The 18,371-nt window shown below is 43.3% G+C and overlaps 1 protein-coding gene across 1 annotated transcript in view; it reads right to left on the reverse strand.

The window, feature by feature from the left end:
• LOC141140787 (calpain-13-like) overlaps window positions 1-18,371 on the reverse strand; it is a 124,840-nt gene that overhangs the window by 73,135 nt on the left and 33,334 nt on the right. Inside the window, exons 4-7 of the mRNA XM_073628285.1 lie at window positions 12,441-12,559; window positions 11,529-11,662; window positions 2,010-2,190; window positions 1,712-1,753 (exon numbers count right to left, since the gene is read on the reverse strand). Coding sequence (XP_073484386.1) covers window positions 1,712-1,753; window positions 2,010-2,190; window positions 11,529-11,662; window positions 12,441-12,559 — 476 coding nt within the window. The remainder of the gene's footprint in view (window positions 1-1,711; window positions 1,754-2,009; window positions 2,191-11,528; window positions 11,663-12,440; window positions 12,560-18,371) is intronic.

Raw genomic sequence — 18,371 nt, forward strand, 5'->3', positions numbered from 1 at the left:
AGTAAGAAAAGTTGAGATATGCCACTCAGCAGTGCTAAAGGGATCTGGTGTTGGCTATATATATATATGTTTACTGGTTTGTTGGTTCATTTACAATTGTCAAGCTGTGGTCTATAGCTAAATAATAAAAGTATCAACCCAGTCAAAAGAATTGAGTTGTTTGTGTGATTATTTAGAGTAAACGTTAAAGTGATCGTAAAGTCTCATTTAAAAATTAAATAAAATAACAAACATTTTATACTTACCTCCTCTGTGCAGTTGGATCCTCCTCTTCTTAGGTCCCTCTTTGCTGCTCCTGGTCCTTCCTATCGAGTGCCCCCAAAGCCAGCAGCTTCCTATGGGGGCACTGGAGCCAAGTCACAGCTCTGTGTGTCCATTCCGTCATGGAGCCCCGACGCCTCTCTCCCCTGATTGGCTGACTGACCTTGATTGACAGCCACGGGAGCCAATGGCGCTGCTGCTGTGTCTTAGCCAATCAGGAGGAGTGTCCCAGATGGCTTAGACATTCATGGACATCGCTATTAGAGCCCACGGCCCAAATCAAAACGCCTATTAGAGCCGACGACTCTAATCAGGCACTTCCAAAAACACCCCCGCCGCTGTAATTCAGATGCCCGGCGCCCGACAAGGGGCCGGCAGCAGTGGCAACAATAGATAGATTCATGCAATCTCTATTGGAGATTGACGGGTGCAGGAGAGAGGGGGCGGCGCTCCTGCACCCTCTATGGACGCACCGCCGCTGTCCACATCCAATTTTCAATTGTGTGAACCCAGCCTTAGGGAAAAGTGAACAGTGGACCAGTCAAGGGTTCTCTCTGCTCTCACAGCTGAACTAAACCGAAACAGAGCAAATAAGAGTTCATTGTTCAGTTTTATATACGCTTTAAATCACATATGGCATATGAATGTCTTACTTTTTAACCACGTAAAGACTGGCATGTTGAACCCCCTTCCTGTCCAGGCCATTTTTCAGTTTTCAGCACTGTCATATTTTGATTAGCAATTACTCAGTCATACAACACTGTACCCAAATTCATTTTCTTATCAGAAATTCAGAGCTGCCCGTGCACACTTTGTCATGTCAATGAGAGTGTCATCAGTGAAGCTAGCCAAAGTCACCAATGTCACTGATCACAGAGCAATACAAAGTCACCACAGTGACACTAAACTGCTTAGTGGGGTGTGATCTGTTTACTAATTTTTTTACACATGGCGACATTTCATTATGTTCAATTGGCCGCTGAATGGTGCGAGGGTATGGACTACCTAGCACTGCGCTTTTCTGGAAAAAAACCCCGACATACTTTTTTTCAATGCCAACACACCACTGCAACGTAGTGGTTTGAACTGTGCACACAATAGACAGGCATTTTGCCTTGTCTTCGGGTGGGACTGCACTGGAATAGCTGCCCAACGCAGTCCCCCCGCAGCTGATATGAATGGACCCTTCCTCTTGATATCTTTTCTGGCACATCCTGCGCCTCCGCAGAGCCTCCCCATAAACCTAAATGAGGCTATAAGCATACTGAACAAATCTTTGAGACTCTCAGTTCCCTGCTGTTCATATCATTGGAGGTTCAAATATACAATAATCCATTATGTGATAATTATCTAGCATCTACAAAAGAAGAATCCCATAGGATACTCTTTGTACCAGTATGCATTGGAAAGAAATCTGAAGAATTAGAGAATAACAACAAACAGGTCTCACCACCACTGGCACACTCATACTTCGATTCCTCGGTGTTCCCTCCTGTTAATCAAAAGATTAAAGTGAGAGTTAGAGGAGGACAATATCAGTCATTTAGCATAGGCTTTGATTTAACAGCCTCAGAAGAATTATGTCTTGGTGCTCAAACTGATGTGTGTGAAATTTTAACAGCTAAAGTGAACCAATTACCGTATTCAATAAAGAATTCTAATTGATTCTAATTATAGGAAGACTAATTAACAAATGGTTCCTCTGTATATCATCATAACCTAGTAGCGCATTATTATCATAGCAGTACCTGTTTGCTATGGATACAGGCCATCAATGTGTCCGGACTCGCATTGTTGACCATGTGCCAGAGGTAATTCCTCTGGAATTGTTCATTCTTAAGGTCAAATGTCATAGTTATCCCGCCAGTCAGGTTCACAAAGGCTTCTTCAGGAAAACCCCAGTGCAAGTTTTGGTATGAACCCAAAAGTCTGAAATGCAAAAGAGACAAAAATGTATTATTGTTATTCTTTTTATCATTATTATTATTATCATCATCATCATGATTATTGTTATTATTATTTAGGTTTGACAAGTTATTGTGTTATTGTTATTAAAATACTGACCAACTGTCAGTATTTTAATTTTCAGAGAGCCCCAAGTGCCAGTGAAGAAAGGTCTGTGTTGTGTGGACCCCTAAATGTCAGTGTATCATTGTCCTGGGACTCAAAGTATCAATATGTCATTGTTCTAGGACCACAAGTGTCAATGATTAATTTTTCTGGGACCCCATGTGGCAATCTGTTATTGTTCCAGAACCCCCAAGTGCCAGTGTGTTACTTTTCTGGGACCCCAAATGTCAGTATGTTCGTTTTCTGAAAACCAAGGTATTAGTGCATCATTGTTCTGGGACCCAAGTGTCAGTTTGATATTGTTCTGGGGCCCCAAGTGTTGGTGCTTCATTTTTATGGGACCCTCATCTAGCAAACGTTCCAGGAGCCAGTGTTAGTGTGTCATTTTCTGGGATTTCATGTGTCAGCATGTCATTGATCTGAGACCCCAGTAGTCAGTGGGGTTGATTTACTAAAAGGTAATTAGTCTGTGCACTGCAAGTGCAGTTGCTCTAGTACTGAGGGGAACGTGCAAGGATAATAAAAAACTGAATTTTTGCTTGCACATGATTGAATTATAGAAATCAGCCGAGCTTCCCCTCAGATCTTGAGCACCTGCACTTACCTTTAGTAAATCAACTTCATGGTGTCATTGTTTTGATATGAGCCTATTGGCCTTGGATGTTTGCCATCTGCTGGTTATTACTCAGTACTGCAGCTCAGTTCCCTGCTGCTCACAATTGGTTGTAAAGGCAGAAGGTTTTTTATCTTTATGCATTCTATGCATTCTATGCATGAAGATAACAAAAATCCTTCTGTGTGTAGCAGTCTCCCCAGCATCCCCTAATTACTTACTTGAGCCCCGTCTCTCTCCAGCGATGTCCACGAGTGTCTTAGCCATCCGGGACTCTCCACCTGATTGGCTGAGACACAGCAGTGGTGCCATCCTGTGGCTGTCAATCAAAGTCAGTTAGCCAATCAGGGTAACTTTGGACATCAAAATTGCATGACAAGTCCTTCCCTATGTTTTCCAGTGGTACCCATTCATATATGCACAACTGAAAGTTGCAGCAACTTCAGAGTAGTTCATGCACTACTTTGGTTCGACTTTCATCCAACTTGAGGTCTATAGACTTCAATGTTAACCCTCAGAAGTTGCATGAAAGTCATACCTGAATGTTATACAATGCAACTTGCGTGCAATAGTCGTCCACTGGTGAAAGCCAAAGTCGTGTCCAAGTTGCACCCATCCAAAGTTTCATCAAAGTTGCACCAAAGTTGCACTCCAAAGTCAGCACAACTTTGGAGTTATACAAGTGCGAATGGAGCCTTATGTCTGGAACATGGACTCTATCTGCTTGATCGTGACCTGACCATCAGTTGCTGACTTGCCTACTGTCAGTAGCATGCTCTGACCAAATCTCTGACTTTTTACACTGCACTACCATCTGAACTGCCTGTCATCAGCTGTTGTCCCTGGTAATAAAGAGGGTCTACTGATACTTTTAAAAGACAGGCTGTACTTTAGCCAGCATCCGGTGTTTTTTATGTGCGGGTACAACTAACGTATGCGTTCACTTCACAGAGGGATGGGGCGCTTTCAATTTTTTCTTTTTATTTCTTTTTCTTTTATATTTTTACAATGTCCCTTTATTTATTTATTTATTTATTTAAACAGGAAACTTCTCAAGCTTTTTCAAGCTTCTTAGCACAGTCCTTGCAACAGCAACTATGGAACTAAGCTACACTTGCACACCATAGCAAATGTCCACATTTTGAGCAAGAGCTGACACGGACCAAAAATGACTCATGCTCTGAAGCAAGTACAAGACGGAAGCGCTCGGTCTGGTAAAACTAGCCTTCGTATTGAAGCTAGCACATTCCTCACGCTGCTAATTCAGTGATCTTTTAATACAGTGCATTCTTTTTTTCTTTATTATGCTAGAAGAATGAGGTGTTTTGCTGATTATATTCACACAGAGTTCTCACAAACTTCTTTCATTATTTATCCTCATGTCATGACTAATATTCTAGTTTTTAAAAGCCAGATCTGCATAAATAATGTTTACAATTCTTTTTTAGACTCATATTTTAGAATTTTATATTTCAACTATATATATTTTTCCAATTTCTTAAAAATTTTAAAACATTCTTGTGATTTCCATTTGATATTTTTTTTGTATTTTCAAGTTACCACAATAATATTATTATCTTATATTTTTTATTAACCTTAATGAGGTTGGTGTCCCTTGTTAATTTGACAAAAGGCAAATTAATTTAGCACTACAAGTGCAAAAGTGCACTTGAAATTGCACTGAAAGAGCACTTGGAAGTGCAGTCTCTGTGGATCCGAGGGACACATGCAAGGAAGCTAAAAAAACAGCATTTTAGCTTGCACATGATTGGATGATAAAATCAGCAGAGCTTCCCCTCATTTCAGATCTTCCCCTCAGATTTACAGCAACTGCACTTCCAACAAGTGCACTTGCAGTGCAATTTCAAGTGCACTTTGCACTTGTAGTTTGCACTTGTATTGCGAAATGAATTTGCCTTTTGTAAATAACCCCCATAGTCTTTTAGACATGTACCTGCCTACTCACAAACAAACTGTCCTTTTGGAATAAAAACACATATAAAATTTTTTTGTGTAAATAAAATAGCCATTTATTCTGGTTAACAAAATAAAGAGGAAGGCAACACTGCTGGAGACATTTTGGAATTTGTGAATCCGTTTGTCCACCAGGGCACACATCAAGTCATTGGGAAACAAAATTGGGATCTTGCGGAGTCCATATAATAGGGAGCACAATCTGCGTCTTCTGTCAGACCTGACTGAAGCTAAGCAATCACTTTTGACTCTTCTGTAGAGCCTTCACTCCACGCTGCTCTGCAGCCTTCCCTCCACGCTTCTCTGCAGCCTTCCTTGGAGGCTGTGCCGCTGGTGGTGTACTTGTGGCAGGAGGAGGAGGAGCAGGGGCTTCATTATAAATATGGCTTGTTTTAGTAAGCTGGCCCCACAACCCCTTCTGAAGGGCCTCAGAAAAAAGCCCCTCACAGAGGAGGCGTTGGTCCTTCTCCAGTTCCATCAACCTGGTGGCCAAATATTTACCATATTCAGCATTGGTGGGGGGGGGGGGGGGTAACTGATCATTTTGGTTGCTTCCTGAATGAGGGCAAGTGATTGCTCCTCTATTCTGGTCATCTTCCTAGGCCTATTGGTGGGAAGGCAGAGGGGAGGCATCTGGCATTCTGTGAGGCTCCTACTGGGCCCAGCCACTTCCTGCCTGCCACTGGGCACAGCCTCCTCCTCTCTACCACTGGGCACGGCCTCCTCCTGGCTGAGCTCATCCTGTGTATAAAAAAAGTGACAGTTGTATTTTTGGCTTCATCAATCACACACAATTTGCAGCTCATGACTTGCAAATTGAATTTTAAACCAATAGAAAAGGTTATCATTTTGACCCCACCATTTTTCTAGCTGTTCACCAATATTTGAACAACATTTTTGGCCCTACTGTCTAGTGATGTGTATACATAATAATATTTGTAATGAAATCATTGATTTGTAAGATTTGTAACAGTTTACATCATTAAGATTCAGACAATCAATAATTACAAAACAAAAAGTATACCTGGCTCCCGCTGGGCGTATCCACTTCTTCAAGGATGAAAGGGCCCCGTTCTTCCTGGGACGCCTCAGCTGGAGTGGAGGGAAGGGTGGAGGGAAGGGTCAAAAGCGATTGCCTGGCTTCTGTCTGGTCATCCAGAAAATGCAGTTTTGGGTAGTACCACAGCCTGGGGACATAAACCTTGTCTGCTGCTGCTCCTGGTTTGAGGGACTCCTGTATCTTCTTGTGCTCCCGCCTGTACATATTCTGCAAGATCCCAATTTTATTGTCCACTAACCTAATGTCTGCCGGGGGACTTGAGTCTTTACAAACTCCAGAAGTATCCCCAGTGTTGCCTGCCTTGCTTGCTTATTGAAATACAAGGGGTGCTTGACCTCCCACAGGTTTCGGTTAGCTTCATATAGGTCAATAAAATTACTCAAAAAATCTTCCTCCTTAAAGGGATTAATTTTTTTCTGAAAGACAATATACAAGAGAAAAACAGTAATGTCAGTCCAAACTCCCAGTATTATCTTTATCCCAATATAGGGCGCACACACACACGTTTAAATCTTACCTTCGTTTATGAGGCTCGCTACTTCCGTTCGGACATACGTAGGCCAGCGCACTAGCTTTATATACACTGCATATGTGTCATGCTCCGCCTGCGTCGCCCGCCTCTGACGTTCTTTATGACGAAGTTTCCCCGCCCCTTCTCTGTTCATTGCTCAGTGGGAGTATATAGTTAAAGATAGCGGAAACATTCTCAGGAACTAGCGCAGAGGAAAGCCCGGAGCCCCAAACATCCAGATCCAGGAGGAGATATAAGGCCACCAACATGGCCTTTGAAGAAATGGTGGAGATGGTGGCCATATTGAGGAGGGAGGACTATGATGACAAAAATTGTCCGTACACCAGGCCCAATTTGCGGAAGGACCAAATAATGTCCTCAGTTGTCACCTCTCTGGAGCAGCAATTTGGGGTACGACGGGCTAAAGAACAATTGAGAAAGCGCTGGTCTGACCTAAAAACGAGGGAGCCAGAACAATATCGCAGAATCAAGAAGATGCTTAAAAAAAAGTAAGTACTTGTGTGTTGTTATTGAGATACTTAACTTGCATGCTGATCCATATATGCTTTTCGTTTATACTGTTGAACGATGCGATCGTTCGTAAATATCATTCTTTAGAAAATACATATAATTCTAACTAAATGTCGTTCGTTTGCCAAGAAATATGATGGTACAGGGCTCTACCTACATTTTGGTCTTGATAATTTGTCTTATTAAAAGAAGTTTAGGATATTGTTGTGTAGATGTGTTTGAAACTGGAATGCTTTGAAAAAATGATTCAGTGTAATGTAAGGACAGGACACATCAGCTATTTCCACATCTGGACTCAGGAGCACTAGTGTGCTGTGGGGCACCAGAGAAATTTTTTTAGGGTAATCCACACAGGGGCTCCAGGGGATACTTGAGGTGTCTCCATCTGTGAAACTTGGCCAAAAAAGGTAAGTATTGCAGTTTGGCTAAAAGGGAATTTTAATCATGTCTTAAAATTGGATCTTTTCACAAACAGACAATTGTACACCACTTCAGAGCAAGGTTTCATATTCCTATTTCTGGTCTCTAATATCAGTGTGCTAAGTATACCTTTTTTTAAAATTCTCATAGGGGCGAAAAGACTCAGACAACAGTCAGAGGATCCCAGGACCCCCCAAACTCACCTGCCTGATTGGGTAATCAGCCCAAGCCCAAGCCCACCCGAGGATCTTGAGGAAGGAGAAGTGGAGGAAGTGGGCGAGATTTGCACCCCACCAGGTGAGTGTCTGACAGCTTAAGGTAATCTATTTATGCCTGCATATTTCTAAATACATAATTTTCCTCAAATTTTAGGTGATATTCTGGTTGTGGAAGGCCAAGCGACGGACCCATTTAGCACAGACAGTGCACATAGACTTATTGGGCAGATAATGGTCTGGAATGGCCACATTGATGCAATGCGCAATCAACTAGACAGCCTGAAAAATCGACTGGACAGCATGCAACAGGAAATGAAGAACATGATTGATGTTTTAGGGAGAATATAATCACCTTTCCCCTAAAACATCAATCATGTTCTTCATTTCAGTTTGAAATGTGAACATTGTTATGTTTTTCTAGTAATAAAATAGTAAAAGCCAAATTTTGCAGGTGCACATGGTGTGTCAACGTGTGCTATCTGCCATCAGGGGATCTCAATGTACGCGTTTTGTGTTTGCAACCCCTTCTTTATAATGCTAGTTTGTGAGAGGAAGGGATTGCACCCACAAAACACATCCATTGATCCCCCATGATGGGAGATAGCACATGTTGACATTACCCATTTGGACTCCCAATTTGTGTGCATCTGCAAAATTTGGCTTTTACAGGGGTTAATTCACCAGCACATTTTATTACATGTTGAACTTTGTAAGTTCCAGAGTTGTGTCTTTTTTGTGTGTGAAAAAACCCCGTTTTAACAACAAAAAAATTTATAAAATAAAAATATTTTAAAATTATGCAGAAAATCCCCCTCAAAAATATTAGAATATAGTTACCCCCCCAAAAAAATAAAAAAAAATATATTGAGTAAAAAAGTAAAAAAACAGAAAAATAAATAAAAATTGTAATGAGGTTTTAAAAAAATGCACGTTTGAATGTGCGCACATTGAAAATTTTAAACGACAACAATGTGTGTGGCTTCTTCTTTCAATACTCAGTACCAGTTTAGGAATTCATTTTGTGTTTTTACACTGACATAGGGCCTTATTTACTAAAGGGAAATGCACTTGGCACTACAAGTGCACTAGGAGAACCTAGGAGACAGCCAAAAATAAAAGCAAACAAGAATAAAAACTAGATTTTATTGTAAATCATTTTTTAAAATTGTTCTAAAGTTTAAATATGTTCTGGATTGCAATGGCCCCCTTACCATTAAAATAATTGACATATCTGTCCCGCACTTGAGGAGCAGTTTGGGGGGCCAAGCCAGTAGGCCAGTATCCAGGCCTGCGAGTACAGATTTTGCACTAAGTCCGGCCTCAGGCCCAACAGAAGTTATATAGGTTTTCCGAATGTCTTCTTAAAAAAATTATGTAGTACACAACAAGACATGATGATATGATTTATTTTATAGTCCGCCATATTGATGGCTGAGAGAAACAAACGGAACCGGCTGGCCATAATCCCGAAGGCATTCTCCACAACTATTCTCGTTCTGGCCATCCGGTAGTTAAATACCCTCCTCTCTGGGGTGAGGGTCGTTTGGGGGAATGGCCTCATGAGGTGCTCGCCAAGACCGAAGGCTTCATCTGCGATGAATACAGAGGGGAGTCCCTCAACATTCTCGGCAATCCCAGGCCACCAGTCTGGAGACGCTGGCACAACTCAGTCTGGCTGAAGACTCCTCCATCCGACATCTGGCCGTTCTTCCCCACGTCCACATACATAAAATCATATTGTGCCGATACCACCGCCATCAATACTACACTATTAAACCCCTTGTAATTGAAGTAGTAAGACCCCGAATGGGGTGATGGCACAATGTGAACATGCTTCCCATCGATCGCCCCTACACAGTTGGCAAAGTCCCAACGGTCAGCGAACTGGGAGGCCACAGTCTGCCATTCCTGTGGCGTGGAAGAAAACTGTGGAGTCAAACAATTAAAAAAAAGATAAGTACTTTAAACATAACTTTGCAAGCAGATTACACAAAAACATTCCTGCACAACAGCAGTATAACATTTTTTAGAAGTAGTATTTTTAAAATTCAAAAATATAAGGCCCACTTATAAGATTCCTCACCCCCATCAAATTGTATGGGGGGGTCTAATTTAGTTGAAGAACACACAATACATTTGGAGACATTTGAGGGGGTGGGGGAGGGTTCTAATTTAGTTGAAGAACACAGATTGCATTTGGAGACATTTGAGGGGGTGGGGGAAGGTTCTAATTTAGTTGAAGAACACACATTACATTTGGAGACATTTGAGAGGGTGGGGGAGGGTTCTAATTTAGTTGAAGAACACACATTACATTTGGAGACATTTGAGGGGGTGGGGGAGGGTAAAGCAGTACAATGGAGCTCACAATATACATTGTTAAAGGGACTAGGCTATAGGTGTATATGGGCCCAGGATTGCATGCCTGGGAGGTTAGTGAAGGCAAATATGCATGTAGGTCAAAAAAGGATTTAAAAAAATAAAAACATGCATGCATGAAGATAAAGGGGACATTCACAGCATATTCCAATCAAGGTAATTAGGTAATGATAAAATTAATACAATACATTAGCAAACATTAAATACATATAATGTAATGTTAAAGGATAAAACTTACCTTAATATAGTCCTTCTGCAGGACCTGAATAATGGCAGAACAATTCTCTGGGATAATGATCCCCAGAGCCAGGGGGGAGATGCCTGTCGAGAACTTAAGGTCCTGAAGGCTTCTTCCATTCGCCAAGTAACATAACGTGGCAACTAGCCTCTGTTCCACAGTGATGGCTTGCTGCATGCAGGTATCCTGCCTGCTGATATAAGGGGTCAGCAAAGCCAGCAGACGTTGAAAAACGGGGTCCGTCATCCTGAGATAATTCCTGAAATCCTCAGGATTATTCTCACTGATCTCATGGAGCAATGGCATGTGTGGTCACACTGGCGCAGCCAATTCTTCACCCATGAACTCCTCCTCGCCCTGTTCATGGACTGGGCTCGGGTCAAAGTATGAACCCCAACACCAACCCCTCCACACAGTACGAACTCGAGAATGAGTACGTCCACGCACCATGGCTTCAAAACGGTCGGCTGGTCAAACAAACAAACTTAAATGAACGCACTGAAGAACAGCAAGGCCTATGAAGAGTGACCTGAAGATCAGGAATGAGCAGACCAGAACGGCCTGCTATACAGGTTACGAAATGACCAACACGCACTGAAAACCAGATACAAACCTCACAAGCACAAAATGAACCGCAGAAAACGAGCGAAATAAGCTGAAGACTGAAAAGCGTAAATCGTCTCTAACCAAACTTCTACTAACACGCGGTAAACACAAGATTAGCAGAAGGAGCCCAAAGGGTGGTGTACTGGGGCTTGAACTTCCTTTTTCTAGTCCCGTCGTACGTGCTGTACATCACCGTGTTCGAAACCACCGGACTTTTGGAGTGATCGTGTGTGTCCAAGTCCGTCCATTTGTAAGTCCGGCGGACCTACGCTACAAAGTCTATCAGAAAGAACCCCAGACCTAGTCCGTCTAAAAGTCCACTCGTGTGTACGCGGCATAATTTGACTCTCCCAGTCCACTACATTCTAGAACCCTCCAGGACGCAGGGGGCAGCAGTCAAATCTGTAATCAGTGAGATACAGTACAACCCAAAATAATAACAAGCTACTCAGTTGATTACAGGAGGACTACAGGAACTAAATTTAGCTAACCTAACTAGCAGCCTACCTAGGAGGGAGCTGCAGATATACTTTAGGACATTTTATGGAACTCGGCTTATCTTGATAATGTTAACTGCTTAGCTAAAATAAAGAGACCAAGCCATCTAGCTTTGTCTTAAAGGTAATCAAAAAGACAAAAACAATTACTTTGCATAGGCTTTTTCCAAGAGACAAGGCCAGAATTCATTGGCAGAGGATGGTCGAACGTATAGGAGCTCTCCATTCCAAAATGGCAGCATATCGTCTATGACTATGTCCACCCACTCTCCAAAATGCCACAACTAAAAAATAAATATAAAAAAAATATTATATTAACAAATAAAATCTTGAAGCCTAGCTCTGGGCAAAAAGAACATTTTCCCATACATTTGGGCTGTTCCCGCACTGCACAAGTCAACTGATAGTTTTGTCTAGGGGTGAGGAGAAAGCTTATATGCGCCTGATCCTTTGTTTCACCGGAAAACCGTGCTTCCCCACGGTCCATCAGTGGACTGTTCCTGATCTATGGAGCCTGCTCTGGGCTTGGTGATCTCAGGAACAGCTCAAATCTGATAGAGTGCAGAGGTTCTCAGACTGGCCTTGTGTGGGGAGGTTTCAAGGATTAGATAAGTATATTTCTTTTCTCCTTTCCCCTAGACAAAAATGAGCGGTTAACCCATGCAGTGGGGCACACCCCACTGCATGGGAAAACTTTTTTTTTGCCGGGAAATGGCAAAAGCTTCAAGGCTAATATAAACCCTAAAATCTCATATATACATTTTAACATGTAATTGGAATTACAAAAGTTTTTAAATCAACAACTTTCATAAAAATAATATCTGGTGACCTTGAAAGTCCTTGTCCAGGCACTTTCTGATAGAGGGTGAAAACACTGTCCCTGTCTCCTAACTGTACTCCTGGGTTGTCACCCTGTCACAAGGGTAAATACAATTTTATTTAAAAAAAGTCAATATCTACAATATTTTCTAGATCTTTTAATCAATGTGGCTGCTATGACTGATGCAATTTCAAATAATTAAATAATTATATTATTCAAATAATAATGGTTATGTGCCTTACCCTGAAATGAAAGAGCCCAGCATAATTTGCATCATACTCTTGATCTCTTGGCATGATGTTCTCCAGTAAGTTTGGTCTCAATGTGAGCGCCCCCATTGCACAGAGGAACCAACAGTCTCCTGCAAATCATTGGTACAGAGTAGTTATTCATGTTAAATGCACAGTAGTCCTAATTTTAGATACAAAGTATATAATTGTCTAAAAGCATACACAGGCCTGGTTCACACCTATATGAATTGAATTCAGCTTACACCGCACCAAATTCGCATAACATTTTAAAATCTATTAGTTTGAATGCATCTAGTTCACATATGTGCAATGCATTCACACTCCGCATTGCCCAAAAAATGTGTGCGTTTTCTAGGCAGTGCGATGCAAATTGAAGGCACATATTCTTCTATGGGAACGCATCTGATTCGCAGATCCATTCCGTTGTGAACAGGCATTCTCTCTCCCTCCTCACTACACCTCCCCCCTCTCCCTGCTCATCTGATCCTCACCTACATCGGAGAGGAACTGCTGAACAGCTCTTTTTCTCTTAACAGAGGAAACAGAGCTGGAATTCGTACTGGACTGGTGTGAATCCAGCCTATACTGTAACTTTCTTTCTCATAGAGAAGGCTTGTGAAAAGGCCTCCACATAGACAGACTTTGCAGATAGTTAAAGTAGACACAAACACTTGGCGATCCTACTTTTTTTTAAATTAATTGTTTCAATTGTATGTACTATATTAAAATAAGAAAATATGTGAATGTAAAAAAAACGATACATTTTTAAGTGCAATGTGGTCATTATCTTTTTCCTAACCAAAACCTTGAGCCTATGACCTCCTATACTAGCTTTGCAGCAAATATTTTCAGAGTGGGATTAGTACCCCATGGCCACCCTCCAGCCCAGAGGACATAGGCACCCCATTTTTGTCTGTGTCATCTATAGAGACCTTCTTGTCATGGGTGGCCCTACTGATAGCTATGCTATATCGGTATTTCTCTTAGGATCATTTTTCCAGGCAAGAGCCAACATTGCTTTACTGTTGTGATATTTCAGAGACCCTTTTCACACCACTTCCTCCTATGGGGGTCATGGGGGAAGTAGGCTGAGTTAATTGGTCCAGCTTCTACTATTTGATTCCAAAGTGTTTCCTGATCATTTGGGAGATATAATCCCACTGCTGTATCCCGGGTCTGCTGCAGAATACCACAATCATCCTTGATTTGATCAAATTCATTGTTTTGGTAAATTTCTTTTATTGCCTATTTATTACATCTGAAATGCTAATGTATTACTCACAAAAACCTAATGTTAACCACTTAAGGGGGGTAAACATCCCTTGTAATAGAAAAAAGCATGACAGGACCTCTTAAATATGAGATCTGGGGTCAAAAAGACCTCAGATCTTATATTTACACTAAAATGCAATAAAAAAAAATTTAAAAAAAGGCATTTAAAAAAATATGCCTTTAAGAGGCATGGGGGGAAGTGACGTTTTGACGTTGCTTCTGCCCAGCAGTGTCATAGGGACGAGTGGGCGCCATCTTAGCCTCACTCATCTCCAGGCACAGGACGGAGACCGATGCGATCACCTCTGCCGCTACCGACGGCTCCGGTAAGCGGTGGAGGGCACCGGATCGCGGCGGCAGGGGGGGGGCCCTCTCCCGCCACCGATAAAAGTGATCTTGCGGCGAATCCGCTGCAGGGACCATTTTTATCAGAAAACCGGCCGCCGCACGAAAACGGGGATACCAGGGTTATGGCAGCTAGCTGCTGCCATAACAACGGTATCCCCCTTCAAAGTTTGGATGTACATCGTCGTGCGGCGGTCCGGAAGTGGTTAAAGTATACAATATACGTCGTGCGGACGTGCCGGCTGGTTGCTCGGGCCTCCCGGTGGGATGGGAGAGTCCAGGTGAGCCACAGAAAGTGGAGGGGGGGTTGTCCCCTCCTGCTGCTTGGGATAACAGCTGAGCAGCTTCTTAGCCCCATCGGTTGTTATCCCAAGAAAGCAGACCGGGGTTAAAATGTCCGCGGGCTGGGTGCATGTGAATTCATCACATGCACTGACAGGCCAGACATTTAGCGGCGGCAGGGTGGTTGCGGTCCGTGGCCCGTAGGTTGCCGGCCCCTGCAATATACCTTGCCTCTTAAAGCATTAGTAAACTCTGCTTGTTTATTTATACCTACAGGTAAGCCTATATTTAAGGCTTGCCTGTAGGTACAGTAAATATCTCCCAAACGTGCACCATTTAGGAGATATTTACTGTAGTAGCAGCTGGTGACATCACTGGCACATGTGCACTGTGTTCTCAATGGACAGCATGCAGTCCATTGAAAGGACTGTGCTTAGGCCATGACTCCCGCGCACATGTGACGCTATCGTGGCTCAGCCATTCAAATGGCTGGAGCAGACAAACCCGGAAGGAAAATGGAAGCCCTGCCAGTGATGACAGTGTGCCACTGGAGGGCTTCAATTTAAGTTAAGTCTTTCATAGCGTGCTACTATGCGATGTATGCTAGCACATTGTGCTCTTAACTTAGAGGGGAAGATTCTTTTTTGTTTTTGTTTTTTGGTTTTTTTTGGGGGGGTTACTACTGCTTTAACCTCAAACCCTAGCACAAATATTCATCTAAACTCCACACCTAACCTTATACTGTATCTGAACCTACCCTAAACATAGTGTAAAATCAACCCTCTTACAGTAACCAGAACCTAACCATTATCATATAACCCCAATACTGTACTCACATATTTTTAAAATACAAAATAAAAAAAATAAAAAAATACAATTTCATCTATTACCGTATTAAAGCGATATTATTCATTGCAGCTTACTGATCCTAAAATGAGGTGGCTGCATTCATTTTCTTTTTTTAGGCTTTTTTCCCTTCTGATTTCACCTAGTGATCTAGCCAGCGACACACCTCCTGTATTAGAATGCCCCATTCTGGATGAATGAGGGTAGGGGGCACCATTGGATAGCAGCATTCTCAGTCTGGGGGGAGGGGAGTGTTAGTTGTAATAGCAGTTTTAGATACACTAAGAAACTGAAGCCAAACACCAGCTCACACATTTTTTTATACAGTTATGGCAACAGTTTTGATATTTTTGGGATAAAAGTTTTACATAAGTAAATAAAAACTGATCTTTGTAAGCACCCATCAGTGGTAAATGATTTATCTCAACAATCTCCATACTGATACATGTACAGAAGAGCTTGTTCTGCTGAAAAATAACAGACTTTGGCTGAATCACCCAAGGAAAGAAAATCTAAAAAAGAAAACGAATGCAGCCATCATATTGTTATTATTATTATTATACACAATTTATATAGCGCCAACAGTTTATGCAGCGCTTTACAATGTAGAGTGGGGACAGCACAATTACAGTACAGTTCAATACAGAAGGGACAGGAGGGCCCTGCTTGTAGAGCTTACATTCTAAAGGGAGAGGGTGGTGGTACAAAAGGTAATAGATGTGGGGAATGATTTGATGGGGGTGGCTCAAGGACAGCTGTTAGACGGGTTTGGGATAGGCTTCCCTGAATAAATGAGTTTTTAGGGATCTCTTAAAGGTGGACAGTTTAGGGGCTGATCAGGTATACCAGGGCAGGGAGTTCCAGAGGATGGGAGAGGCTCTGGAGAAGTCCTGAAGGCGAGTTTCAGGAAGATGGCCGTAGGATGGGTGATCCTGCCAGTACCCATCATGGTGGCGCCAGGCGAATCCCCGTGCACATGCACGCACACAGGTGCGTGACAGAGTGTGCACGCAGATGCGCAACGGTGGGTGCGCGCGCGCACCGTGACAATTGTTGCCGCCCCCTATCCTATTTAAACCTGCCGTTGAGACAGGCAGGTTGCTGGATTATGGTCAGCTTCCTGTGTCTCCTGTACCTGTTTATCCTTGATTCTTGGACTTCCCGATACCGACCCGGCTTGTTATATCCGTTATCCTGAATCTCTGGCTTGACCCCAGGCTTACGTCCTGATCCGTGCTCCTGTCTGTCTCCTCGTATCTGACGCTGGCTTGGCTGACTACTCTACTATTTTCTGCCCGCTGTGCATGACCTGGCTTGTTGCTTACTCATCTCGGACTGATCCTGTTGTGTATGACCCCTGGCCTGGCTATTGACTCTGCTCCTGGTTTATCCTACTGATCCACACCTGGGATCCTTCCTCGCATGTTTACACAGCTCACCCAGTGCACTCCAGCTGCCTTCTGCTTACCAGCTTGCCCAGCAGCAGTACCAGCAACCCGTGCTCCTTTGGGCACCATACTCCCTGTATCACTCCCAGGAGTATGTTGCACTTAGCCACAAGGGGCACCCTCTCAGCAATCCAGCCTTGCACCAGAGACTTGACAGCGAGCATAAGAGGAGGTAACAAGGGTGCTAGAGAGCAGAAGGTCCTGGGAGCAGCGGAGGGGACAATTTGGGCGATATCTGCAGATGAGGTTGGTGATGTAGCTGGGGGCGATGTTGTGGATGGCCTTGTATGTTGTGGTTAGCATTTTTAATTTTATATGGTGGGGTAGGGGAAGCCAGTGAAGGGATTGACAGAGAGGGGCAGCAGTCACAGGTCGGTTAGTGAGGTGTATTAGTCTAGCAGCAGCATTCATAATAGACTGAAGGGGGGATAGCCTGTGTTAGGGTAGGCCATTAAGTAGAGAGTTGCAGTAGTCAAGTCGGGAAATAATCAAGGAGTGAATAAGTTGCTTTGTGGTGTCATTAGTCAGGAAGGGTCAAATTCTGGAGATGTTGCGGACGTTAAGGCGGCAGGATTTAGCCAGTGATTGGATGTGGGGGTTGAAGGAGAGGTCAGAGTCAAGGATTACACCCAGCATGTGTGGCATGGCATGTGTGGAGGGACCAATGGTTGTGCTGTTGATCTTGATGGTAAAGTCATGGGGGGGGGGGGGGACCAGGAAGGAGGAAATATAACAAGCTCAGTTTTAGAAAGATTGAGTTTGCGAAAGTGGTGTGATATCCATACCAATATGAAATTCAATAAGTTTGAGATCTGTGAGGAGATCAAGGGGGTGAGTTGATGAGTGGAGAGATAGATCTGAGTGTCATTGGCGTAGAGGTGGTATTGGAAGCCATGGTAGGTTATTAACTGGCCCAGGGAAGAGGTATAGAGCGAGAATAGGAGGGGCCAAAGGACGGAGCCTTGGGGTACCCCAACAGAAAGAGGCAGAGGAGCGAAGGAGATGGAATTGTAAGTGACACTGAAAGTGTGCTGAGATAGGTAGGAGGAGAACCAGGATAATGCAGAATCACGGAGGCCAAGGGAGTGTAGTTTGCTGAGGAGGAGCAGGTGGTCGAGGGCAGCAGAGAGGTCTAATGCCGCGTACACACGAGCGGACATTACGGCGGACTTTGCCCGGCGGACTTTTCGATGTACTTTCCGACGGACTTTCTGAATGAACGGACTTGCCTACACACAATCCACCAAAGTCCGTCGAATTCGTACGTGATGACGTACGACCGGACTAAAACAAGGAAGTTCATAGCCAGTAGCCAATAGCTGCCCTAGCATGGCTTTTTGTCCGTCGAACTAGCATACAGACGGCGGACTTTTCGACCGGACTCGATTTCAACGGATAAATTTTAAACAAGTTTCAAATCTAAGTCCGTCCAACTTTTGAGAAAACAAAGTCCGCTGGAGCCCACACACATCGAATTGTCCGACGAAATCCAGTCCGCCGGGCAAAGTCCGCCGTAATGTCCGCTCGTGTGTACACGGCATAAGTGTATGAGTATGGAGTAATGGCCATTGGTTTTAGCAGTTAGTAGGTCATTGGTGAGTTTTAGTAGGGCAGTTTCAGTGGAATGTTGTGGACGGAAGCCGGACTGTAGGGGGTTGAGAAGATTATTGTCCATGAGGTAGCGACTCATTCGGTCATGAACAAGGCGTTCGATGAGCTTGGATCATGT

Source organism: Aquarana catesbeiana, linkage group LG04, assembly GCF_042186555.1.
Source record: "Aquarana catesbeiana isolate 2022-GZ linkage group LG04, ASM4218655v1, whole genome shotgun sequence".
Classification (NCBI taxonomy): Eukaryota; Metazoa; Chordata; class Amphibia; order Anura; family Ranidae; genus Aquarana; species Aquarana catesbeiana.